The 27,169-nt window shown below is 53.3% G+C and overlaps 1 protein-coding gene and 1 long non-coding RNA gene across 4 annotated transcripts in view; both read right to left on the bottom strand.

The window, feature by feature from the left end:
• PSTPIP1 (proline-serine-threonine phosphatase interacting protein 1) overlaps positions 1-24,683 on the bottom strand; it is a 41,465-nt gene extending 16,782 nt beyond the window's left edge. The window contains exons 1-3 of one of the 3 annotated variants that reach the window (XM_023197638.1): positions 24,171-24,683; positions 2,331-2,431; positions 2,043-2,117 (exon numbers count right to left, since the gene is read on the bottom strand). In XM_023197638.1, the coding sequence (XP_023053406.1) occupies positions 2,043-2,117; positions 2,331-2,431; positions 24,171-24,206 (212 nt within the window). In that variant the 5' untranslated portion in view covers positions 24,207-24,683. Of the gene's footprint in view, positions 1-2,042; positions 2,118-2,330; positions 2,432-4,594; positions 4,775-24,170 lie in introns of those variants that run through there. The other 2 variants (XM_023197640.2, XM_023197639.3) reach the window with 2 other exon arrangements.
• LOC111530434 lies at positions 15,365-21,670 on the bottom strand. Its single transcript, XR_002727807.2, has 2 exons — positions 17,369-21,670; positions 15,365-16,105 (listed from the first exon to the last, which is right to left on the bottom strand). It is a non-coding gene; the product is annotated as an uncharacterized LOC111530434 (long non-coding RNA).
• Positions 24,684-27,169: the final 2,486 nt, after the last annotated feature.

The raw sequence follows: 27,169 nt of genomic DNA, 5'->3' as shown, positions 1-27,169 counted from the left end.
TCAATTGGTGTCTAAATGGATGGAAGATGGATGCTTGGCCTACACTGTAAGGAACAACTGCATGGCCTCACCAACACTACTTCATGCCACATGGGTCAACAGCAACACTATGGACAGCCCCACTGTGTGCGGTGAACCCCTGTGGCTTGGCACTCTCTGCTTGTCCTTGTGACTGCCCAGAACACCTCTCCAAGTGACCATCACCTTCCACAGGTACAGACCCTGCACTCAGAGACAGGGAGCATCATCCAGGGCCACACCAGGGATAAGTCAGGGCAGACCCTGTCCCACCTGGCCTTGAATAACCATGGCACAATCAGGGCCGCCTCCACCTGGCCCCTTCCTAGTTCTACAAATGGAGCAAGATGTTGTGTACCTCCTCCTTCCTGCGGCCCACCCTGCCCCCAACCCCCATTGTATTTTCTTTGTGGATAGCTTCTCCTTCCCTGCTGTAAATCCCCTGTGACTCACAATCCCCTGAGCCTGCATCACACAGACTCACTCCAGCCTGGCTCCCATCGTGCCTTGCCGGGGCCACCCTCTCCACCTCTCCTGAGTCTCTGAGTTCTCCCCATGAGGTACCCTCTCTTTCTGGGAAAGTTATCTTCCAGCTGGCCTGGAGGCTGGGAGGCCGGGAGGCCAGGAGGCCAGGAGGGGCTCCCTTGGTCATGCTGCCAGGCCCCCACAGCTGCTCCCCACCTGGCTGAGAGCTCTGGGCACTGCTTCCTGCAGAAGGCATACACCCATTCGCTCCTCACCATGTCCTGAGCCCTCCTCTGTGCCCAGCCTGCACCCGGCCCTCAGCCCTTCCCTTGGGAGGCCCTCAGACCATGTTCTTGTTGATCTGTACAGCAGCTCACTGGAGTGGGAGATGAGAAACAAACTCGGAGAAGTAGGCGACTTGCCCACAGTCCCACAGCTCACATCGGCCGAGCCGGGACCGGAGCTCTAAGGACTCCTTTCAGCCCTCCGTCCTCCCAGGGCTGTGTGCACACTTTCTGACCTCACACATGGCTCACGCCACATCTAAGCTTTCCTGTGATCTCTGGCTCCTGGTTGGAAGCAGGAGCCGCCAGGGTGCCTGGTGTCTTTGGGGGACCTTCAGAGTATGGCACATTCAGTTCCTGTCTCGGGGGAGCAGGCAGGAGGGGAAGGGGTTCCACAACAGCTGCAAGGTCAGGTCTCAGGGCCCCTCGGCAGGAGGACTCTGCAGAGACCTTTCAAGAACTTTGAGGCCGGTGGTCTGTCTTCCCCTCGACCTGGCTCTGTCCTCACCCAGGGGGACAGTCTGGGCCTTCCCCAGAGCAGCCCCTCCTCTCCACTGTTAGGGTGGTTCTGTCCTGAACTCAGCCTCATCTCCTCACCCCTCTTCCCACCCCAGCGGTCTGCGTGCAGAGACCTGCGGGGCTGGGGACCCCTGCTTCATCAGAGCCACTCCCCTGATGGCCTGCCCTCTAACCAGGCCTCAGCTAAGCCCCTGAGCCCACTTCTTCCTCTGAGGAGGGCTGCGTTACTGTCCCACCACTGACGAGGAAATGGAGCCACGGAGTGTGTCAGCAGCCAGCCCATGGTCAGACAGCTGGGGGATGAGGAGCTGGCACCAGAACCCAGGTGTGTCCCCTCCTGGACCCCTGTCTCTGGCTACATCTCCATCCTTGAAGCCCATGCTGAGCCAGTGCTGCAGGGGGCTTGGGCTACCAGTGGAGAGGCCTGTCACCTGCCCCTCAGGACTTCAGGGGAGGCCACCCAGGCTGGTGCAGGCTGCACTGCAAATGACTGAGGATGGATGGCCTCCTGCTCCCCCGCCCAGACCCTTTCCACACTCAGACGCTTGGGCTTCCTCCCTCCCGCACAGAACCTGGCCTCACCCTGAATGCCCGATAACCAGACACCAAGGAGGAGTCCCGACGCCTCATGAGCAATCCAGACCTACTCTGGTTCTGCCCAGCCTCCCCCATGCCAGGAAGCCCTAAACCTCATTTAAAGGCCCAGAAACTGCCAGCAGAGGAGAGGAGTGAGCCCCAGGGCCTGGGAGCTCTTACTTGATCTCCGTCTGGCCTCCTGCCTTCCGTGCGATCTGCACCAGCTCCTTCCCGTACCGCTCCTCCGCCTGGGCCCTGCAAAAAAAAAAAGGGCATTTGAAAGATCATCAGTGACTTGCCCCCTTTGGGGGAGGCCCAGGTTTGAGGGAACACAGGAGAGTTTTTTTAAAGCAGGACATGTTCTGACACAGCTTGGCTGGGATGCGGGCCTCGGCCACTGCCCCAGGAGCTGAGTGGAAGGCACCTGTCTCCTGCCCTGTGCTCCCCGTGGCCTGCCCAGCAGCTCACCTCTGCCTCAGTAGCTCCTCCATGTCTTTGCACATCTTCCTGCCATCCAGAAGCCGCTGCAGCAGCACCTCGTAACCCGTGTGGGCTGTGAAGTCCCTGCACTGTGACATAGGACAGAAGGACACATGAGGGCCACGACCAGGCAACACCAAGCACAGCCCTGTGGGGACCCTCCCACCATCTCCAGGAACAGCCTCTCTCCTGCCTCTATCTCCCCTGCTCAGGGCAAGCTCTTGGGACTCTAGACCGGGCTTTACACAGGCACACAGGAGGTCCCCTCACATCTGCGGAGGTGATAGGTACATAAGTGAACCCCACCCAGCTGACAGGGCTGGAGGTGCCGGGCCTGGCATCAGAGCTCACAGGACAGGACATACATCAGCATGAGATAGCAGATGGGAAGGGCCACCCTTAAGTCCCCCTGATGACAGTCAGCCCTGAAATTCACTCACTCACGGTGCCACCCTTCCAATATCCCTGTCTCAGCTAAGTGGGGAAACCAAGGTGCAGGGGGATGACACATGATCGCATCCAGAGTGGTCCGGCTAGAAAGTGGCTGGCCTGGCCTTAAACCCCAGGGTGTCTGGCTGGAGTCCCTGCCCTCGCCTCAGCACTGTGCAGTCTCCATGACCATCACAGCAATTGCAGTTTCTTGGGCACCAGCCATGTGCCAGATGCCACGTTGGGCTCTCTGTGGGCTCAGGAAACCCCCCTCATGCAGATCCAGGGAGATGGGCATGGAGGGTTACTTCAGTCAAGGCCAGAGCACACGCAAACACACCCTGCATTCCCCTCTGGACTGGGGTGGGGTGGGGAGCCTCAGAGAACTCTCCAGGGACAGCTACCCTCTGCTGCCTGGCACTTGCCCAGCTTGCCCTGGCTGTCGTTCTGGCCAACCCAATTCTCCTTTCTCACGGTGCAGTGGGTTCCAGGTGTGTGTCTGAGCTGCTGGTGTGGGAAGCTGGTGTGAGAAGTTGGGGGAGGGAGGTAGTCTTTAAGGACTATGAAGGAACAGAGGTCTCCCAGGACACTCCCAGGCCTGGAGAATGGGTCCCAGGGCCAGGCTCCCGCCACAACCCCCTAAGCTCTCCCGGGCGCTGCATGCAGGCTTACTCCAGGGGAGCCTGAGGTGCTGGGGAGACAGGATTTTTGTTACCAACTGAACAAAGGCAGGCCTGACATTCTGCACCTAGTCTGTCTTCCTTTCTATCCCTGAGGACCCCTAAAGCCTCAGAGACGAGCAAGAAGTTGCAGCTCCCCTGACCACACACATTACAGTCTCCAAGGTCACACACTCTCCAGGGTCGCACACACTTGGCATGACTCAGGTAAAGCCTGGTGCTCCTTCGCCTGACCCATGTCTCCCCTCAAACGCCACCTTAGGGGTGTGAGGGGAGCAGGGATGGAGTCCAAATCAAGGAGAGCTCTCTGCAGGAAGAGGCATTTGACTCAAGTGCTGGAAGGAGAAGGTATTCTCCAAGGTCTAAGGAGAATCAGAAGCAGCAGGGAGGGGTAGCAATGGCATAAATTGCCCCAACAGCGCCCCACCCTTCCCACCAACTGCAGTCCACCTTCAGCAAGCTCAGAAGGGTGGACTCTCCTGGCCTGTAGGACACTTAGGACCCCAAGCTCCTACCCCCTCCATAAACATCCCTAGAAATTCCCGAGGAGGATCTGGCCCAGGCTCAGCTGTCCCACAGAGCAACAAGCAGGGTGTCTAGCCTGTAAGGCCAGAAGCTGTCCCCCCAGCCTCAGAGGCAGGCCTCCACCCCCATGTCCAGGTTGGCATCACTGGGCTAGCCTGGGCCAGGCTTCCATTTCTGTGGTTTTTGGTGGGCAGCTGCTTGCAGCCAGCAGCCCTCCCCTTCCCACCCCTGAGCCTCTGCCCTCGCTTCAGACTCTCAGGTCAGAGTCCCCGGCGGCTGGGAAGAAAAACAAATCCGGGGCCTCAGCCTCCTGCCCCTGCCTGGAGGGACACCAGCATTCAGGTCAGAATGCCACAGATCCTCCCACCCCAGAGCTGCGAGCCGCCTTGTGTGGCTCCCCTTACTCCTCAGGAAACTGAGGCCAGAGAGGGAAATGGCTTGCTTGAGGCTGCAGAGTCAGGACGAGAATCTGGACTCTCAGGGGACCTGTCATTTCTTCCTAATACCTCTGGGGTGGCCGCCTGGAGCCCAGCCCACACCCAGCCCTGACGCCAAAAGAACCTTTCTTTTGTCCTTATGGAGGCCCCCAGAGTGGAAAGAGAACCAAGTTGAACCTACGTTGGCCATTCAGGAGGAGTCAGAAAGCAGCGAGAGGCTCTGCAGGCTGCAACCGCTGTGCTCAAGCCCCCAGAGGCTGCAGGCTCCAGGATCCCGCCCAGTCCCCTGCTCAGAGCTTTGGGCTGCTGGCAGGGGCTGTGGCTGAGTAAGCTACTGTCACAAGGACTGGGCGGTTCAGAGGAAGTGCCTGACTCTCCAGGGACTGCTCACGATGGCTCCCAGCCCTGCACCCCTTCCCCCAGCCCACGTCCTCCTCCTTCACCCCCACCCCTGCCACCTCCTCAAGGGCATGGGTCTGACTCAGTGCTCTGAGCTGGGAGAGTCAGGCTCAGGATGTGTTTAGGAAATGAATGAACCCACCATCCTATAACTTAATCAGTCGTGTGGGTCTGCCACCCAAGGCCCAGCATCAGCATCACCCCCAGGGGCCCTACCCTAGTTGTCCCCCACTCTTACCTCCCTCTCCCCTCCTCCTGTCCGACCTCCATTATCTGAATGCTGCCTGTGGCCCTGCCCTTTGTGAAATCTCTATTTATCAAGTCCACCTGGCACACGCTGCACCAAGGGTATCACAGGGTATCATAGCGTTATCTTCCTGACCATAACACACATCCTGGGAGGCAAAGATGGAGACAGGAGGCCCAAGCAGGGAAAGAGACTGCCCAAAGCCACACAATGGGCAAAGGGCAGAGTTTGGGATCTGAACCCAGGTCAACCTGTCCCCAAAACCATATAGCTACATCAGCCATTTAGTAGACAGCCCAGGAACCATTTTCTATTTTGGAACGTCCAAACATGATTCGAAAAAATAACTCTTGAAAATGATTACTCAAATTATCTCCACCTCAAATCAAAGCTGTATTTTGGGCTACAATTTGGTTACTGTGGATTCACAGAGGGTAGCCTGGTGCCCACGCTGGGTCAGAGGAGTGCAGCCCTGGAGAACCAGTGAACAGCCAGTGGTCACGGCCCAGCCATGTGGCACCCAGGACAACCTGTCCTGGACTAGGGGTGCCAGGTGGGGAGCGGGCACAGTCCCTCCCTCTGGGAGGCTCACTTGAGCCAGATGTGGGACCCAGCCCTTGCCATCCATGGTGTGTGGCCATCGGCTCCAGGCTGCATCCCAGAACGCCAGGAGGAGGCTCTTGGGAGGAAACACATTCCTGCCTCTGCCTTGAGGCAGTACGGCCAAGGCCTGGGTGCCCTGTTCTGTCCAGAGATAGCCCACTGGCTTCATTCTTTGGTGGGTGTTGGTGTGAGCCATGGCCCAGGCCTGTGAGCTGGCCAGGCCCTCCACACCCCCACCGGTTGAGTGGAGAAGCATCCTCTGTACCTACCACCACTTCCCCCTTTTCATGCCCATAACACTCTTGGTGGCTGCAGGGGCGAGACCACAGACATCAGGGCCTGAAGCAAGCCACTTTACTTCTCAGGACCCAGTTTCCTCATTGGGGAAGTGGGGGCAGGAGGCTAACCCCTTTTCGGGCCCTGACAGCCCGCCCCTCTAGGGCACAGTCCTGTTAGTATGGGCCACAGTTCAGAGAGGGTCCTAGGGCCTGTTTGAGAGGCTGGGAAGGGTCTGACCGACTAGATGTGGGTTCACACCTCCCGTGACCCTGGCCCTTCTCAGCCTGTTTCCTTCCCTGTGAAAATGGGCCTAATAGTTCTCACCACATAGAGGTGTCCTGAGAAGCAAGTGAAATGGTGTGCATAGGTGAGAACAGTGGACTCAAGATCAGGGCTCACCACAAGGCGGATACTGGGCTCGGGATGATGACTGCCATTTTATGGATGAGGAAAGGGTAACCCAGAGAGGTTACCCAGCCTGTCCAGGGACCTGCAGGATGCAGCCGGGATATAACCCAGATATCCCAAGCCACGATCTTGGCTGTTAACTTCCCATTACTTTGCCTCTCTGCAAAGCCCCACACTCAGGGCCTGTCACCCAGTGGCAGTTCAGCAAGCAGCAGCTCCCCGAGCCCTACCCGCCTGTCTGCCACCTCCCCCACCAGAAACACCTTCCCTCAGCAGGGGCCAGGCTGGAAGAAATGAGTCACCTCCTCACCTCCCCTCTCGCCTTACACACCTTCCTCCACCAGAGGGTCCGTTTAAAGGGGAGCAGAGCCTTTTTCAAACCCTCGCTTGCCTGGCACTCCAGAATACAGCATCTATCAGAGGACAGCTAAGCCTCCAACCTTGGAGGGGGACTCCTGGGTTTTGGTCCCAGTTCCCATCTGCTATGTCCAAGAATTGGCACCGAAATCTTCCCTGGGAACCAAGTGGGGGCTGTGGAAGGTAGCCAGGAAGAGCTGCCTGGTGATTCTGTCCATGAGAACAGCCTGACAGGGAGAGAGGAACCCTAAGGAGCAGCTGAGTGGAGCAGACTATTGGGTGCAATGGGAGGGGTTGGAAGTGGAAGGCTGTAGGGAACGGAATGGTTAGGGACTCCAAGGGGGGCAGGGTCGCCAAAAAACCTGCCCAGGTGCCAGGGAGAGAAAGGGCTGACCTGTGTGCATTCGCTGTCACCAGTCACAAGAATACCAGGGCAACGGGACATTTCTCCCCTTTACAGTCATGGCCCCGTGCCCCACCCCACCCATGGAGACCCCAGAGGCAGCTGGCAGTGCAGTGTGGGTACCCCATGGCAAGGGAGGAAACCGACCCTGTTCTCTTTTCCCCATCAGAGGCTTCCAATAAAAATCGGGGGACTGGGGAGCTTTACATTGAATGACAGAGTGAAATTGTGATACTAGGTTGGACTAGATTGGGTTACATCTGAAGACGACTAGGAAAGCTCCAGCATGGGTCCACAGGTGGGGACGCAAGACCTAGCAGCGGATCTGGAAGGTAGAAGAAAGAAAACTTTTTCTGCTTGCACCCTACCAAGTTCAAAAACCATCTGGTAAAAGGCTTCCTATTCTTGCTGAAAATCTTTCTAATGGCTGACACGCTCTTGGGTTGATAGGTTTTTCCTTTTTAAAAAAACCTTTTAAAAAGATTATCTTTTATTGGTGGGTAAAGAAATGGAACAGGGAGTGTCAATTCCCTGCCTGTCCTGTCATCTCAGAAGCCTCGGGAGTCAGGGCCAGCTGTTTTGGATGGCAATTGTGGAGCCGCATGGTGCTGGGGTGCTCTCCTGCCTCACACCAGCAGTGACTTCTGCAGCCGATGTGGCTGACACTGTGGGTTTGCTAGCACCTAGTTTCCTGCTGCTTGTCTTCTGTGGACTGAGAACCTGGGGTAGGAAGGGCTGAGCTCCATGGAGGCAGAGGGGGGTCTTTCAGGTTCCCCACTGGATCCTGGCACCCGGTGCCTACACACTGCCCTGCTCACAGACACACTGAGTGACGGGCTGGAGAAGCGCCTCGGTGAGGCCCTCGAGAGGACAAGGCCTTATGACTGCTGCTTCCTGAGGTGCCCCATGGAGGGGACCAGATCATTTGCTTGCAGATTCAATGACCCATTACCCAGCACCTTTAAAGAAGCCAGACACACTGGTCCCCTCTACTTCTTACAACAGTCCTCTGAGGCAGGAATTATCATCCCCATTGTATAGATATGGAAACTGAGGCACAGGGACGCTAAGTCAATGAGCAGCAACCAGACTCATTCCACTGCCCTACAGTTAGTACCCCACAATGGGACTCCTCTCCACCATTACTGGCTGGCAAATTGAGGCAGGCAAAGGACCAAACACTCAGGTACAATTTGGATGGATGGATGGATGGATGGATGGATGGATGGATGGATGGATGGGTAGATGGGTCGGTGGATGGGTGGATGGGTAGATGGGTGGGTGGGTGGATGGGTAGATGGGTGGGTGGATGGATGGATGGATGGGTGGATGGATGGATGGGTGGGTGGGTGGATGGATGGCCAGAGCCCTCAGTAAACAAGGCAGTTGCTTACCCAGAGTATTTGGGAGGAGGTGATAGGGAGGGAAGGAAGGTTCCAAGCCAAAGCTGTGGGGGAACTGCTGAGGTTCCAGTCTCACCTGGAGATCTCTGTGAGGCCATCAGGAGCAGAGGGAGCACTAGTGACTGGCATTTCCCAGCCCATGCCAGGACTCATAGGAGCAGAGACAGGGAGGCCAACTCCAGGTCAATGCAAGGAAAGGCTTCCCAGAAGCCCGAGTGGCTGCAGGTATCGAAAGAGGGCGGGGTGCTTTGACAGGTGGAGAGCGCCCATCCCTGCAGTCTGTAAGCAGGTCTGGTTCCACAGAGAGGACTCAAGCCTCAGATGTGAAACTAGAGACTTGCTGTCTAGGGGTTCCCTGACCCAAGTACTGCTGGGATCCATGGATAAGCAAATAAATATGGGATGAGGATGACTTACAGCTGTCTGAGATGGCCCAGGGTAAGTGTTGAACAGAGAGGGCCAAGAAGGCAAAGACAGACAGTTTTTAGACAACAAATGTGCATTAATGTTGTCAGATGAGTAACTCTGTGTTCACCTGGGCTGACAGGACCTTGAGATTAGAAATGAGTTTCCAGAGTGCCACAGTTCTCCTCCGAGTTCCAGTCTGATGGCCTCTGCTGGGCCTTACAGAGTCCCTCACCTGAGCACCCCAGCTGGCTGTGCCCGAAGATGCCTGGGCTGGGCTCCATTGTGCTGGGAGGCCCACAGGCCCGTGGCTGACAGGGGCCCCATCAGAGCCCTGTGAGCTTCCAGGGACTCCCAGGGGTCCCACTGAGGGGACAACACAGGCACTGGACAAGGACGCACTGTGCATGAATGTGGCACCTGCCCTCAGCAATAGTGACCACAAGGCAGCTGTCTGTCATGAAGATGAGGAAGGTGATGACAAGAGAGGTGACTCTCTCTAATGTTGTGGGGCATCTGGCTTTTGACCAAGGTCTGTCTGGCTTGAAAGTTTTGTTCTTTTAAATAGGCCTTTTCAATGACGAGGCAGGAAAGCGCCCCACTACCTCAGTTCCCTGCCTGCTTCCCCCCCTGCACTCTCATGGGGCCAGCCCAATTCCCACTTCTTTCTCCTGTGTCATGAAACCAAAACATGCAGAAAAGTGAGAGAGGGCTGGACATGATGGCTCACACCTGAAATCCCAGCACTTTGGGAGGCTGAGGGGGGTGGATCACTTGAGCCCAGGAGTTTGAGACCAGCCTGGTCAACATGGTGAAACCCTGTCTCTACTAAAAATACAAAATTAACTGGGCGTGGTGGCATGCGCCAGTAATCCCAGCTACTTGGAGGCTGAGGCAGGAGAATCGCCTGAACCTCGGAGGCAGAGGCTGCAACGAGCCGAGATTATGCCGTTGCACTCCAGCCTGGGTGACAGAGTAAGACCCTGTCTCAAAAGAAAAAGAAAAGAGAAGAAAAGTGAGAGAGGAGGCAAGGAGCAAACACAAGATGGCCAGAGGTAGATCAGAGGTAGCTCAGCTGCCTGGAAGTCCAGTGCTAGTGCTGTTCCTGTGCAAGCCTGCTTCAAGGTAACAGAGACAGGTGCAGGGAGATGGAGCAAGTGTCTGTAAAGGTGGCCTGAGGCCAGACTGAGGAGAGCCAAGTCACACACAGCAAGGGGCAGGACCTTCCCAGGAGGTCATAGGCACCAGGACCAGGTTCCAGATTCAGGGGAAGGGATTGAGTGGGTGGGGTGCCTGGTGGGGCTCTCACGCATGATCCCCTCCAATCCTCAGGGAACCCTGTCAAGTCAGTACTGTGCTGTTACTGTCCCATCTTTCAGGCAGGTGAGGAACTGAGGATAACAGTGACTCATCGGTCACACAGCTCTGTACAGTCCTTGCCAAGCTGATTTGGCAGTCGGGGGCTCACTAGGATCCAGCAGTGGATGAGGAAGGAGGCAGAGGCCGACGGTGAGGGCAAGTGAGGAAGGGAGGCCGTGGGCCCTTGGGGGTGACTGATGCAGGGGAGGATGGAGCTGAGCCACCCCAGACCCTGAGCCCTGGAGGAGGCACTGACCCTATAACCAGCCAGGAGGGGTCCAGCTGTCTTCACAGGAAGAGCAGGGCTCCCTGCTGCATGGGTTCCTGCCTGTGAGTGACCAGCCAGGGGTACCAGTGGTCCAGGCACTGTTGCACACCCCCGTCCCCAGGCATTGCCCTCCCACACCACCTACACCTGCCAGGGATGTCCCAGGGGAGCACAGGCCCACAGCGAGTCCAGGCAGTGCGGCGTGACAGGGCTCAGGCACTGGGTTCTGGTTCTGGCCAGTTCCACACAGTCTGCATGAGTCACAAACCTCCTGGGCCCAGATTCCTCCTCTGTGAGATGGGGATGAGAGCATCATCCACTTCCAGGGGCTCTGAGGACTAAATGAACAACACCTGCAGGAGCCTCACGTAGGGCACTTGACACTCACTGGGCTCCTGGAAGGGCAGCTGAAAGGATTCATGCATGTTAACTGAGAGGAGCCCAGGGAAGGGGCGTTTACAAGAACTGGGTTTGATCCTAGCTGGGACACTTCTCTAGACTAGTGGCTCCCACTCTTTGGCCTCAATTTTTTCATCTGTAAATTGGGGAGAATATGTGGACTCCTAAGCCCTTATAGGGCTGATATGGGCGCCCTGCTTTGTGGCTGTGAATTGCTGTAGGTGTGAGGGCTGGCAGGCTCCCTTGGGCTTGGGACTTGCTCAAGAGACAGAGATGGGCCCCTAGAGCTTCAGGGGATCCCCACTCCTATGCCCATGCCCATCCCTGAAGGCAGGGAGAGACCCCTGCAGCCTCTGGAGGCCCTTTAGCACCCTCTGCCAGCCTCAGCAGGTTCAGGACCTTGGAGCTGAGCCTGAGGCCTCCTGCGCCTGGGGCTAGTTGGACTCTGCACCTGCAGGGGACGGCATGTGGGGCTCCTTATCCTTGCTTGGCCATTAACCTGCACGTCTCCACTCTCGATCTTCTAACGTTGGTTTACTACTACAATGTTCACAGACAAGGAACCAAGGCTCAGAGAGTTGTGGGGCTCCCCAGGGCCACCCATGAGTGTAGTAGGATCAAAGCGGGCCACTGGGCTCTAAGGTCAGAGTGAGAGACAAAGATGGTGCCTGCCAAGTAAAGGCTTCTGTGTTGGAGCCTGGGAAATTGCTCTACTCTGCCCAACACAGCCAGTGGACATGTTGCACAGAGCCACGTTGCGGAGAAACACGGCTCTAAGTAGAGTCAGATGCTCCCCCTACCCCAGGTCTGGGGAGCTGGGCTGTGTGAGGAGTCTGGTGCTCTCTGGGACCATTCATTATTTAACATTTTACTCTCAGCCTACACAGAGGTAGGACTCAAATCAAGACTGCTGGATGCAGTGGCTCACGCCTGTAATCCCAGCACTTTGGGAAACCGAGGCGGGTGGATTACCTGAGGTCAGGAGTTCGAGACCAGCCTGGCCAACATGATGAAACCCCATCTCTACTAAAAATACAAAAATTAGCTGGGTGTGGTGGCAGGTGCCTGTAATCCTAGCTACTTGGGAGGCTGAGGCAGGAGAATTGCTTGAGCCTAGGAGATAAGAGGTTGCAGTGAGCCGACACGGTGCCATTGCACTCTAGCCTGGACAACAGAGCAGGACTCTGTCTCAAAAAACAAAACAAAACAAAACGAAACAAAAAGACGGCCGGACCCTGAGTACAAGCTCCTTCCCTTGAGGACTGGGAGTTATCTGAGGCCTGGGATGAAATTTCTGCAGCCTGACACACAAGGCATGAGATGGGTGGATCACGATGTCAGGAGATTTAGACCATCCTGGCTAACGCAGTGAAACCCCGTCTCTACTAAAAATCCAAAAAATTAGCCAGGCATGGTGGCGGGCACCTGTAGTTCCAGCTACTCGGGAGGCTGAGGCAGGAGAATGGCATGAACCCGGGAGGTGGAGCTTGCAGTGAGCCGAGATTGCGCCCCTGTACTCTAGCCTAGGCAGCAACTGCCCAGGCTGGAGTGGAGTGGCGTGATTACAGCTCACTGCAACCTCGACCTCCTGGGCTCAACTGATCCTCCCACTTCAGCCTCCCAAGTAGCTGGGACCACAGGTGTGCACCACCACGCCCCAGCTAATTTTTGTATTATTCATAGAGATTGGGTTTTGCCATGTTGCCTAGGCTAGTCTTGAACTCCTGGGCTCAAGCAATCCACCTGCCTCAGCCTTCCAGAGTGCTGGAATTACAGGCATTAGCTACTGCACAGGGCCAGAAGTCCTGATTTTTAAAGGCCTCTCAGGCCCAGGCAAGCTGAGGCTGGGACAGACATTAATTCCTTGCAGGGTCTTCTCTTCATCCACTGAGGAAGTTGGTGACCTAGCCTCCAGGCCCTCCCTCCAGACCCTCCTTGAAGAAGAGTGAGAGCTGGTGGGGCCTCAAGGAAGTCGAGACGTCATAGATGGACTTTCTTGGGGAGCTGGAAGGCAGAGCAATCGCAGGGAGGAGCCCACAACCCAGGGGCCCTCTAAAGCAAGTGTCTCCCTATGTGTGCCTAGGGTAGGAATATGATGAGGAGTCTGTCATGGACTCGTGGCCAGTCCAGGTTGGGCAAACTTAGGAGGGTCCAGGCCTTAGTCTCCTCACCTATAAAATGGGAACAACAAAAGCAGCTCTACTCAGGCCCCCAAAGAGCCAAAACAACCTTGAAAAAGAAGAATAAGTTTGGAGGACTCACACTTCTTGATTTCAAAGCTTACTACAAAGCTACAGTAATTGAAGTAGTGTGGTACTGTCATAAGGACAGACATGTAACCAATAGAATGGAAATTGTGAGCTCAGAAATGAACCCTAACATATATGGTCAATTGATTTTTGACAGAGGTGCCAAGACCATTCAATGAGAAAAGGACAGACTTCAACAAATGGCGCTGGGAAAACTGGATATCCACATGCAAAAGAATGAAGCTGGACCCTTACTTTATACCATTTGCAAAAATGAACTCAAGATGAATTGAACACCTAAATGTAAGACCTAAAGCTACAAAATTTTAAAAGGAAAACATAGGGAAAAACTTCATGATATTTAACTTGGCAATTATTTCTCAGATATGATATTAAAATCATAGGCAACAAAACAAAGAGTAGACACATTGCATTCATCAAAATGAAAAACTTTTGTGCATCAAAAGACAATATCAAAAGAGTGAAAAGACACTCCAGAGTGTGAGAAAATATTTACAAATCATATATCTGATAAAGGATGAGTATCCAGAATATATAAAGAACTCCTACAACTCAACAATAAAAAGACAACCAATTGAAAAGTGGGCAAAAGTCTTAAATAGACTTTCTCCAAAGGAGGTATACAAATGGCCAATGAACACATGAAAAGATGCTTAACATCATTAATTATTAGAGAAATGCAAATCAAAACTGCGATGAGATACCACTTCATGCCTCCTAAGGTGGCTATGATTTAAAAAAAAATAGAAATTAACAAGAGTTGGCAAAGATATGAAGCAATTGGATCCCTTTTGCATTGTTGATGGGAATGTAAAACTGTTTGGCAGTTACTCAAAAAGTTAAATAAAGGATTACCATACGATCCAGCAATTCCACTCCTAGGTATGTATATAAAAGAATTGAAAGCAGGGTTTCAACAGGTACTTGCACACCAATGTTCATGGCAGCGTTATTCACAATAGCTCAAAGAAACAGCCCAGTGGCCATCAATGGATCAATGGATGTACAAAATAAAGTATATGTGTAGAATGGAATAGTATTTTGTTATAAAGAGGAAGAAAATTCTGACACATGATATGACATAGATGAGCCTTGAAGACAATAAGCCAGACACAAAAGGACAAATATTATCTGATTGTACTTGTAGGAGATGACTAGAATAGGCAAATCCATAGAGCTAGAAAGTAGAATCGAGGTAGAACAAGGTATGAGGTGAAGGAGTGGTGAGTTATTCCTTGATGGGTACAATTTCTGTTCAGGATGATGAAGCAGTTCAGGAAATAGTGAATGTTTCTTAATGCCTCTGAATCATATACTTAAAAATGGTTAAAATGGTCAATTTTATGTTACGTATAATAACCACCACCCCCAAAACTTTTAATCTCTGCTCACTCAGGTGAGTCAAATGAGGTCATGAAAATGGTACAAACCAGATGTATGCCCATTGTCAGCAACGGTAATTTTTGTTTTGTTTTGTTTTGATATTGAGTGTTCGCTCTTGTTCCCCAGGCTGGAGTGCAATGGCACAATCTTGGCTCACTGCAACCTCTGCCTCCCAGGTTCAAGCAATTCTCCTGCCTCTGCCTCTCGAGTAACTGGGATTACAGGCACGCACCACCACACCTGGCTACTTTTTTTGTATTTTTAGTAGAGACAGAGTTTCACCATGTTGGCCAGGCTGGTCTTGAACTCCTGACCTCAGGTGATCCGCCCACCTTGGCCTCCCAAAGTGCCGGGATTATAGGCATGAGCCACCACGCTCGGTCAGCAATGGTAACTAATTACCACAATTATCTATGTTGATGCCTGTCAACCTAAAGTTCTACATGGAGGCACTGGGGAACTTTGAAAAATACTGATGTCCAGGTCCTACTCCCAGAAATCGGGATGTAATTGACCTGGGGTGTGGCCTAGGCATTGGGATTTTTTAGAATGACAGTCCTACAGTCTGGCTCCCTGCTTCATTTCTTTTCTTTCTTTGTTTTTTCTTTTTTGAGACAGCCTTGCTCTTTTGCCCAGGCTGGAGTGCAGTGGTATGATCATGTAGTCACTACAGATTCCAACTCCTGGCCTCAAGTGACCCTTCCACTCTAGCTTCCCAAATACCTGAGACTACAGGTGTGCACCACCAGGTATGGCTAATTTTTGTACTTTTTTTTTTTTTTTTAGAGAAGTGGTTTCACCGTGTTGCCCAGACTGGTCTTGAACTCCTGGGTTCAAGTTGTCTTCCCGCCTCAGCCTCCCAAAGTGCTGGGATTATAGGCGTGAGTCACCCCGCCTGGCCGCTGTTCTATTTCTGACCTTGTCTCCAACTACTCTCAACCTTGGTCACTCTTTCTAGCCATGCAGGCATGCTCTTGCCTCAGCCCATCACCTCCTCACTTCCTCCCCAGTGTGACTGTTTCCCGTTCCTGTTTCCACAGCTGGGAAGCCCTGAGTTCCATCTGGCCACCGCATCCCCACACTGGCTGCTGGTCTCCAGGGCTCCAGCTGGCACTTCCTGTTGCCCAATGGTGGGTGGCCTGTCAACACAAGTGGGAGGAGCTGTCACTCTCCTGCCTGCTCCATCACCCATTGCTCAGTATGCCAGGCCTCAGCAAACCACCACACCCTCCCATTAACTGCAAAGGGCTCTCTGACCCAGACCTGGGAAGGTGGCATCCAGGCCTAGCCCAGTCCGAAATTCCATCCTTGTGGCATCCCCCAGGCCCACATCCCTTCCATGAGGCTCAGTTTCCTCTCTGTAAAACAGTAATAAGAATACTGACCTCTCAGGACTATTGCTGGAATTCAGTGAGATAACATAGGTCATCTTGTTACTTGAAACCAAAGGAATGATTCTCTAATGGTGGAGTATAACATGCAATGCTGAACATCAGTGGAGGAGGCATTCTGGAAACAGCAAGATCTATGTATAAGGCTCAGGGCAGTCCCTTAGTGCTGCCCTGAGCCGCAGGAGGAGGTGGTCCCTTAGCACTGCCCTGAGGCACCCCATCCTCAAAGCCCTTATCTTAAGTGATGATGACCCTGACATCCTACAGATGAGGAAACTGAGGTTCAGAAAGGGAAAATGATTCTCCAAGGCCATCCAGCAAGTGTGGGTGAGGGCTGGGTGAGGCTTCAAAGAAGCCCGCTTCCTTCTTCTTTTTTTTTGAGACGGAGTTTCGTTCTTGTTGCCCAGGCTAGAGTGCAATTGTGAAACCTCAGCTCACTACAACCTCCACCTCCTGGGTTCAAGCGATTCCCCTGCCTCAGCCTCCTGAGTAGCTGGGGTTACAGGCACGCGCCACCATGCCCCACTAATTTTTTGTATTTTTAGTAGAGACAGGGTTTCACCATGCTGGCCAGGCTGGTCTCGAATCCCTGACCTCAGGTGATCCACTCGCCTCGGCCTCCCAAGAAGCCATTTCCTTCTAAGCCTGGAGGATGGGTCATTACTGAGTCTGTGAGGGAGGAACCTTCCAGAGCCAACCCAAATGGGAGTCCCGGTGTGGGCGGCCCACGGCCCAGGGCATCATCCTCTCTAGCTGGAAGCAGAGGCAGTCTTGGTTTCCACCCAAAGTTCCCTCCATTGTGTGGTTTGCAGCGTCAGCCAGGCTCTGGGTGAGGAGGAAGGGCATCCCACTCACAGCCTGCAGCCTCTGTTCTCTTTTGCACGAGAGGAAACAGCCACCACCAGAGAGGGTGCAGAGAGGCAGAAGAAAGTACCTCTGCCACCACTTAGGGCAGAGACCTTTCACAATCCAGCTCATGCCTTCCCTTCTTACCAGTCACCTTGCACAATGCTCTGGGCCAGAAAATGGTCTTCCAAACCCCCTTCCACACCTTTGCCCATGCCGTGCCTCCCACCTTGAGTGCCGTTTTGTCCTCCTGACATCTCAGAGCCTCACCCACCCTCCAAAGCCCAAAGCAAGGCCCTCCTTTTCCATCCCAGGGGCTGCCCTAGCTCTGTGTAGATGCCAGGAGCAGCCAGGAAAAGCACGTGGGTTCCTGGGGACTGGAGCACAAAGCAGGTCATCAAGAAACAGATCTTGTTTTTTATCAAGAATAAAATTGAAATAAGAACACCAAATCGACCCAGAATCCTGCAGCTAGCAAATCCTGGCAGTGACCATCTGCAGGCATCGCAAAAGCAGAGCAAGCAAGACCACAAACCTCTGCATCTTCTAACACCTGAGCAGCCAGCCACGTTCTGTGGAACAGGCACAGATGAACCAAGTTCTTGGTCACCAGAGGCCCATGTACCACAAAGTATGCACAGAGGGTGTGGAAAGGGCGTGCTAGCAAACCACAAATTTGGCGTAGAAACACCCCTCAGTCTTGAAAGCAGGAATTGCTTAGTTTTCTTTTTAAATATTTTCTTTTTAATGACACAGGTACTCTGTATTGACTTGCAGAAAATTAGATGAGGGATGGAGAGAATCCTACTTCCAAACCCATAGACACCAATGTTAACATGTAGGGAGCCGTCCTTTCATCCTACAGAAATTAAAATAGAAGCAAGAACAAACTCTCTAGAATTCAGGGGCAGAGGGCAATAGAGTTCGACAGACCTGGGTGGGAGTCCCTGCTCTACCTTGCACAGGTGACCCTGGTCTGGTCCTAATCCTGCCGTGCCTTAGGTCCCATCACAGAGTCAGGAAGACACTGAAGATGGGTTTGGGAGCATGTGGACTGAATGGCACCATGCCTGGCACGGAACAGGCACTCAGCAAACAGGCAGCATTGCTGCTTCTCAGGGGATGATGTAAGTAGCTGGGATTCAGGGAAAAATTCTTCATGGGACTTGAAATAAATGTCATCTTTTTCATTTTTAATTGTTTGATTTAATTTTTGAATAATTAATACATTCATATGGTTCAAAAATCAAACAGTATAAAAACATCAATCCTGAAAACATTCACAGACGCTCAGCCTCATCCCTCACCCATCTCTTTTCTCTCATCCTCCCAACAGGCAACCACTTTAATGAGCTCCCTGTGCATCCGTCCACAGATTTTTGTTGTTAGTACAACAAGCCTGTGCCAGTATAAATGCTTATTTCCCCACTTTTCACAATGAGTTGCCGACCAGACGCACTGCTAGACTCTCTGCTTTTTACAGGGAACACCAGGTCTTAAAGAGCTTTCTCAATCAGGAAAGGGAGAGCCTCCGTCCTCACTTCTTCTGACAGATGCAGCCAGGCAGGTGCTGGGAAGGTACTTGGTGGCAGCAAAGGCAGGATGTCCAGGGCCTTCAAGGCCACAGCAGTTTGCTGGGCTGCAAGGCCTTTCACAAAGTCAGAGAGCAGGCTCTGGTTTCCAGCAGGGCCCCACCCACAGGCCCTGATCCTTCCAGGCCATTCTGGGGTCCCTCCTTTCTGTGTGAAAAAGCTCCTGCCCAACCAGAGGACTATGGGGGATCCCAAAGTGGCTGCTAGTGCCTGTGGCTAAAGAACTGCCCTCACTCTTTCACCCAGAAATGCCTCCTCCCCTGGAAAAGAGCCATTAGCCTCCTCTGCCCAAAGAAATCATCCCCAAGTGAAAAACCTTTATAGTCAAAGATCTACCCATGGTGTTACTGTCCAGAATAATAAATAATTGTCAGTAACCTAAATGTTCAGCAATGGGGGATTGGGCAAAAAAATCACAGCATAGTCACCAAATTCACAAGCTAGAGAACTGTGTGGCCATGAACATCGGTGTCGCCGAAAATGAGGAACCCATGTCCACACCCACAAGTGTTCCTGATGGAGTGAGTTACGCTAAGAAAAGGAGAGGGTGGCAAAGTGTGAACACTAGCGCTACTGAACCATACACCAAAAAAATGGGTAAGCTGGTACATTTTATGTTATGTGTATTTCACTACAATTTAAAATAAAATTTAGAATACTAGAAAAAAAAGGAGGGAGGGCCGTGCATAGTGGCTCACTCCTGTAATCCCAGCACTCTGGAAGCCAAGGCAGGAGGATTGCTTGAGCCCAGGAGTTTGAGACTAGCCTAGGCAACATAGGGAGACCTCATCTCTGCAAAAATAAAAAATTTTTAAAAGAGGGAAAATACGAAATTGTGTACACAATATGCTTGCACCTATGTAAGGCAATCTCACCCAAACACAGCAATATATTAGCAGTTGTGTGATTAAACTAAAGGTACTTTTTCTTTTCCTATTTTTCTCCATTTCCCCACTTTCCTTTTAGGATTTTATATTAGTCGATTTTGTTTCTTTAGACAGTGTGTGTGTGTGTGTGTGTATATATATATATATACATACATATATATATATGTATATATACACACACACACGCGCACAGACTTTAAATATATATACACACACACATACACACTTTAAATTATACATACACACACACACACACACACATACACACATATCTTTAAATGCCCAGGATAGAACAGGTGCCCAGCAAATGTCAGGCTCTCCTAATGCCCCTGGGCCATGGTAGACAAGTCTGGGGTAGGGACAGGCAGCTTTGTGACAGGGCAAAGTAGTGCCCCTCAGTCCCCTTCTCTGTAGTCTCATAAATGGGCATCTCAGTGTCTCAGAACTGGGAAGGGAAAAGGCACCAGCGGCTGAGTGCCACATAGGGAAGGGGCGCATCAGCCCGGCCAGTCCCACTGTGTGAAGCTGCTGAGTCACTGCCCCACCCAGCAGCAATGCCGTCACCTGTTAAATGGGCTTGGGGAGTCTCAGCTCCTCCCAGTGTGGCACAGGGGTTTCCAGATGGAGCCAGAGCCCAACCTCAAAGGAGAGATACGCCCACATGTCAAGGGGAAAGTTCACGCCTATTGTCCCCATACCCCCTTGGTGGTTCCCACCCAAAGGGTGGGTGACGGTCGCTGTAGTGCATGTGGCCCAGCCTCCCCAGGTCCTTACTTTTCCTTTTAACTACCCTAAAAGGGATAGGATGTGGATCTGGTCCAGAACTAGATTTTCCCTCTTAAAACGATATCTAATGACATCTTTGCAAAGGCCATTAGATGGACATACATATTGTGAGGGATGGGGGGCCTGGGAGGGGATGGCACAGTTGAGATTCTGCTCCTCTCAGAGCACTCCTTGCCTGACCCAGTTATTCCTCCAGCCCTGGCACTGGACCGTGGCTTCCTTCAGGTCAAGACAGTCTCATTCATCTAATTAGATGTTGCAGGGTGAAGAAGCTCAGGGGTCCAGGGTAGACCACCTAGTAGAGAGCCCTACTCACCAAATATTTGTAGAATATAACAAAAGTGAAATGAAGTGCCGGGCACTGTGGCTTACACCTGTAATCCCAGCACTTTGGGAGGCCGAGGCAGGTGGATCATCTGAGGTCAGGAGTTCGAGACCAGCCAGGCCAACATGGTGAAACCCCACCTCTACTAAAAATACAAAAATTAACTGGATGTGGCAGTGCATGCCACAGACATTTCTTGCAATAGTTTGGCCGCCTACTGGGAGTGGAGCCGTGACAAACTAGGGGCAGGGGGAGGACTCTTCCTTCTCTGGGTTTCCCAGCTCCTTAGACTCAGTGCTAGGCCAGACAACATGAGGTCTAACGCCCTCTCCGCTCAGACAGCTGGGATTTGCAGGCTCAACCTTGTCTCACTGACAGGTCCCACTCTGAGGCTCATTTACAAACTTCCTGCCAAGGGATGATACTCTTTATCGTCTGCATGTATCACAGAAATCACATTATCCCTTCCCTCCCCTGTGGCTGGTCTGCCCTGCCTCACTCCTACAGCAGCGTGCATCTAAACACTCGGCTGCAGCTAAAATCAGGCTATAAATAAATACTGTGTGGCCACACTGATAAAATTACAAAAACAGGCCGACCGAGGGACAGGACTGTGTCTGCTCCCACTCTGAGTGTCCCCACTACTTCTGTACCATTACAGCTGCTTTTCAGACTGTTTCTGTCTCCTTCCTTGCAATCAGGCTGCTAGCTGCCCTGCCTGTGAAATGTCCTCTCATAGTCCAGGTCCACCAGCATTTATCCATCACCAACTGTGTATCAGGTACTGTGCAGACTGCCACCAATTGCTACATCTACAGGCTAAAAGACCCCATGCCAAGTTCGTTAAAATTGTGGGTGAAATTAGAGTTCACAAAAATTAGAGTTTACCTGAGTAAAAGCTAGGGGACGTCTCCTAGGAGTGTAGTATATGAGCTTTAAGGAAAGCTCTTAGGGAAATCATCTTTGGCTCCTGAGAAACCACTTTTGCTTCCTCCCTTACTGTGAGCTAAAGCCAGAAACAGCAGGGCTAGCTCTCCTCTTCTGCCCCGTGTTCTGTATGGGTGAGGTGATATGGGTGATAACTGAAGGGCTGTGATATCAAACCTGATCTTTCTAGTTTAGCCAAAGTAGGGTCCCTCCACTCTGTCAGCTCTGTCACCCAGACCAGAGTGCAGTGGCGCAATCTCAGCTCCCTGCAAACTCCACCTCCTGGGTTCAAGCCATTCTCTTGCCTCAGCCTCCCAAGTAGCTGGGATTACAGGAGCATGCCACCACGTCTGGCTAATTTTTGTATTTTTAGTAGACTCAGGGTTTCATCATGTTGGCCATGTTGGTCTTGAACTCCTGACTTCAAGTGATCCATCTGCCTTGGCCTCCCAGGGTGCTAGGATTACAGGCATGAACCACTGCACCCGACCTAAAAACCAGTCATTTCTAAACAGTGTGCTGGCAGGCTGAATCAGGGTTTAATGACAGTGCCTTGGGCTGGGGTGGGGGAAGGCCCAGACAAGGGCCAAGCTGGCTGGGCTGTTCCTAACATAACACCTGCGGTCAGAGTAGTGTGCCTTTTCTGTTTTACAGATTTGTCTACAAATGAAGCTTCAAAATATTGTTCTAGCCACCTTGTCTGATCTTCTTAACCCTCTGGGAGATAAGAGGATTTCCTCTTACCCCGAAGCCAAAAGATCTATGATATGAAAGATAGAGGGATCCTGTGACAACACAGGTGCTGGAGCCAGCCTGCCAGGGTTTAATCCCAGCAGTGTGACCTTGTGCAAGTCTCTTAATGTCTCTGTGCCTCAATTTCCTCATCTGAATAAGAGAGATAACAGTAGCATCTGTTTGAAGGATTGAATGAGTGAATATGCATTCATCTTGAGAACAGCGCCTGGCACATCTTTCGTGCTCAGCAAATGTTAGTTGTTATGCACTGGGATGGGCTGAGCATCAGAAACAGGTATTAGAATCCAGAGCCCTGGGGCAGGTGATGCCTTGATCGTACAGTGACCTTTCGGGGTGTCGGCCCAGACTCAGTGTGAAAGGTTCCCACTGGCTACTTCTCTCCCCTTCCTGCTCTGGCCTTCCCTAGGGAAACTATATGCCCACCCCAGACCCAGGGAGCCAGCCACAGAGGAGAGCAGGCACTTGGAGGCCAGGAAGCCCAGAGGTGCGACGAGCTCAGAGTGTGAGCAGGATGCCGCTCAGGAAGCTCCACAGGGGCTGGCTGCTTGCTTCTGCTGCTGCTGCCACACCCTGATCCCTTATACACCACCCCTACCTGTGCCCAGATCCTACCATAGGGGCTGTTCCTTGCCCAGCTCTGCACTAGGCTCTGGGCCTGGACAGAGGTCTCAGTGATGAGATAGTCAAGGGGTCCTGGCCTGCCCTGGGCTACAGAGTGGACTGGGTTTCCAGGCCCTACCTCTTCCCCCAACTTTGCACACCAAGGCAGGGCAGCAAGGTGGTGACTCACATCCCCCACCCCCCAGGGCTCCAGCTGCCAGCCTGGGCCCTGAGCATCCTGGTGCCTGGTCCTCCGGATGGGCTGAGGCAGCTCTGCCTCCATTTGATTCTCTGGGCTGCGCCCACCCTGTCTTTGTAGAGATGGGGAAACTGAGGCCCAGAAAGGCACAAGGTGCCCTCCCCATGTGGGGTCCTTTGCCTACTGTGCAGTCAGTGCAGAGGAAGCAGAACACTCACACGCTGGCCACAGGCCCCAAGTGGAGCTGGCCGGAAGGGAAGAAAGGCCTGGCTCCGTGGCTCTCATCCTCCTGGCTGCAGCCCCAGGAAAGGGCCCGGGGAGGGCAGGGCAGTTGGCTGGGGCTCAGCCGGCTGAGCCGAGGGCCAGAGAGTCCTCTTCGGGGTTGGAGGCAGCACCCCAGGACAGCCATATTCCCCAGCTCCAACCAGAGAGGTCTCAGCTTTTCCCCAGAGCCCTGGGCACAGCTAGAGCTGAAGGGCAGAGGGGGAGTTGAAGGACAGCTGGAAAAATGTTGAGATGATCCAGGGTCCAAGCTGGTCTGCGGGCTACGTGGCCCGGGCCAAGTCACTTTACCTCTACCACTGGCTGGGCGCCCTTGTTTCATGGGGGAAATGACTTGATTTAAGCCTGTGTTGAATTTAAGAAAGTAAGCAAGCAATTGCCCGCCTGGCTGCCTCCTTGAAGGATCCCTAAGGACTGCAAGAGACAAGGGGCTGGGTGAGGGAAAGAGAATTACCATTTGGAGTGAGGCAAGGGGCTGGGGTCTTTAGTGCATTGGATCCCCTTGCTGATCCAATGCTTTAGTTGGTGTGTTGATTTCTATTTATCCCCATTATATAGATGGAGAGACTGAGGCTCAGAGACAGAAATGACTTGCCTAGCCTGTAAGTAACAGAGCCAAGACCTGAACCCAAGTTTGTCTGGTCTCTAAATCTGTGACCCCTCCTTTGCTGCCCCACACATCCTCCTCAAGCCGCCACCCATGTGTTGCCCTTTTCTGAGGAGCTCCTGCTGTGGGGAGAGGTCTCCCAGAGGAGAAAACAGCTGGGGCAGCAGAAAGGAGGACCCTCATTCATGGAGTCCACTTGCCTTCCAGTCCAGAAGGGTGGGGACCCGGGTCACCTCCATGACGATTAAGAACAAGAATCAACCCCTATTTTATGAGAAAGCTCCCCTCTTGGAGCCGCAGCCCATCACCTGCATGGAGATTTCAGCCTAACTCTGCCCGCTCCACTTGTTCAGTGCCCCCAACCATCCTCACTCACCCAAAATGCATCTTTGAACTGCAGCTGGGGCATCATCCTCAGGCGTCTGCCGCGGCAAAGCTTGCTCTCCTGCCACAGGCTGGCCTGATGGAGGGCCAGGCGCCAGCAGCACCGTCCCAGTCCTGGCAGGGCTGGCCCAGGCCCCCCTTCCTGGCCGGCGCCGTCTGCAGCACTCAGAAGACAGCCATGAGCCAGACAGGAGCTGCCGAGGGGAGGAAAAGGCTCAACCTGTTTTGTTTGGGGCTAGAATCGGCAGCAAAATGAGGAAGGAGTGGAGCTCAGTGATGGGAGGGCGGGCCCTGGTGTCCAGCCCAGCCCCTCGCCGACCCTGCAGTGATGGAGGACACAGTCTGGGACCCAGAGCAGGGAACAGGGATGCCAGCCCTGTGTGGGAGGCAGTGGCCAGTGGAAGAGGCAGGCTGGAGTTTGGGCCAGGCAGGCAGGCAGCCCGAGGCCTGCGCAGGAAGGTTTGTGCAACCTCCCCCCCGGGCAGGCGCGGGGCCCTTGCCCACAGGAAGTGGAGTTGCTGTGCTCTCCTGTGCAGCCCCGCCTGCCACCTGCCATCCTGCTCTTGCCTCTGCTTGCCCCTCCCGAGGCGCGGGCTCAGTATTCCAGAGGTCATAGGCTAAGGGAGCTTGAGGCCCACCAACAATGTGGCCAGGAGGGGCCCAGGAACCCCAGGTATGTCACTGGCCAGCCAGCCCAGCGCCCTTCCAGGCTGGGCCCAGAGATGCCAGACTCTCTACCCCGCACAAGCAAGCCATTCTGGAGGGGCTTACCCAGGCCTAGGGCATCTCTCATGCATCAAACCCTGGCTGCTCTGGGACCTGAACCAGGTCCTGCCCTCAAGGGGCCCACAGTCTGGGGGCAGACACAGCTGTGCTCTGGGGGGCTGTGAGCACACAGAGGTGAGGTGAGCAGGCAGCAAGATGAGGGAGAACAGCCTGAGGCCCCAGCACTGCCTCCCACCCCCCATCACCGCCACTGCCGCAAGTCTCCTGATTAGACACTGTTTGGGGCAGAAAACCTCCCTCTGAAGATGGAGACTTCCGGCTCAGTGAATGGGAATGGACGGAGAGAGAAACAGGATTATCAAGGTACAGAGTAGGGTGTTTGGAAACCCAGCCTGAGGCCCAGTTTTTGTTTCATTTTGACCCTGCCCTTCGAGGGCTCCAACTCGCTGAACCTCAGCTTCCTCATCTGCCACACCCAGTCTTTGGAAAGGAGACGGTGTCAAGAATATTTCTGGAATTTCCAGTTTGGTGGGCAGGTGCTGGGGGCACTGTGTGGTACTACCTGAGGAAGAGCCCTGGACTAGAGCCCCTGCCCCAGCCCCGAGGAGCCAGGCCCTGCCCCCTCAGCAGAAGGTGCAGCAGGAAGTCCTGAGCCCAAGGCAGGCTGGCAAAATGGGATGAGTCAGGGATTGTCCACAAATCACCACCCTCACTGATGTCTGCCTTACAGCTGACGGGGTGGTAAGATAGATGAGAGTTGCTGCAGATGAAATAGCTGAGCTCCCAAGTGCCCATTATGCATGCCCAGGGTTTAGAGAGAGGTACACACCCAGGCTCTGAAATAGCCACCCAAGAGGAAACACTTTGGGGAGAATTGCAGGGCAATGGGACTGCCCCCAGAAGGCCCTTACCTCCAGAAACCTTGGACTTGAGCTAAACTTTAATCTGTAAGGCACCCCAGTCAGGTTTTTTGTTACTTGCAGCTGAAGACAACTAATAGTGTAAAAATCCCCTTGAACTTCGTAGGCCATTGAGTGAGGCAGGCTGCACCTCCCCTCACAATGGCACCACTACCTCTGATAGCACTGGCTCAGCCTCCCTGAGCTTAGTTTCTCCATCCATCAGATGGGATGATGCCTCTAGGTCTGGAGCAGTCTAGAGACCCTCTGTTAACAGAAGTCTCCTGCCCTCTTATTGGCAGAAAATTTCACAGCTGGGCTCCCTGCCCTGCCTCTCTAGGCATCCTTCCCATCACTTCCCAGAGACTTCCGCTCCGGCCAGGCCTCTTCCCTCTCCCCAGAGGCACCTTTCCCACTCCCACCTGCTCTGTTCCCAGACTCCCTTCTGGCAAGCTTCCCTTGATCTTCCTTACCTTGGCAAATCCTCCCACCCCTCAAAGCCAACCTCAAGGCTCCCACACATGAGGCCTTCGTTTCCCAAGTGCACTTGTCCAGCCAGGGCAGCCCCGGATGGAGGACCATGCTGGTGATGGGCTGGAGCAACTGGAGAAGGAAGTAATGGGAGGAACCCCTGGAGAGACTCTGCAGTTCTCTGCTAAAGAAGTCTTCCTCCTCCCCTCCCTTCCACCCCTACCTATTGCAGCTCCCCGGGCTGGGCGACCAGACAGCCAATTCGGCTTTGGAGCACTTACCCAGCACCGGGTACATCATTCCGCTTTTCACATGGACCGCCTCACTTACACTGTCATTATCCCCACTTTACAGATGAGCAAACCAGTGATTAAAGAGTGTAAGTAATGCACCCAAGTAACAGTCAATAAGCGGAGGGCTGGGCTTTGGTCCGAGATCTGTCAGAAGTCAAAGCACATGCTCTTAACTTCCACAGTTGTCTTTTACCAACAGCCCTCTATTCAAAATGGGTTTCATTGTTCCTTTTTCCAGTTCTACCTCGAGACCCTCTCACCCAAGTCGATAGATGGAAAAACAGTCTAGGGAAGCCACCGGGGCTGATGGTGCTATTGGGATGAGAGGCTGCGCATTCCCAAGGCCAACCATGGGGAAGTATGAGCACGTGACCCACTTTGGGCCTTTAGCACATGCTATTGTGCAGTCACTGTCTTATTTGCATCAGTTGAGGATGCTTTTGGCTGCAAAGAACATAAACCAGAGGGTCTGACACAGAGGATGTGTGCTGTCACCTACACAAGGGGGCTGGAGGCAGGGCAGCCTCCAGCTGTGGTACATGAGGGCTTCAGCTCAGTCTCTCTGAGTTTCTCCTGCATCTATGATCTTCCTCCTTGGGCTG

Source organism: Piliocolobus tephrosceles, chromosome 6 (genome assembly GCF_002776525.5).
Source record: "Piliocolobus tephrosceles isolate RC106 chromosome 6, ASM277652v3, whole genome shotgun sequence".
Classification (NCBI taxonomy): Eukaryota; Metazoa; Chordata; class Mammalia; order Primates; family Cercopithecidae; genus Piliocolobus; species Piliocolobus tephrosceles.
Note: the sequence above shows the minus strand (reverse complement) of the source record. Positions and strands in the feature narration are given on the sequence as shown.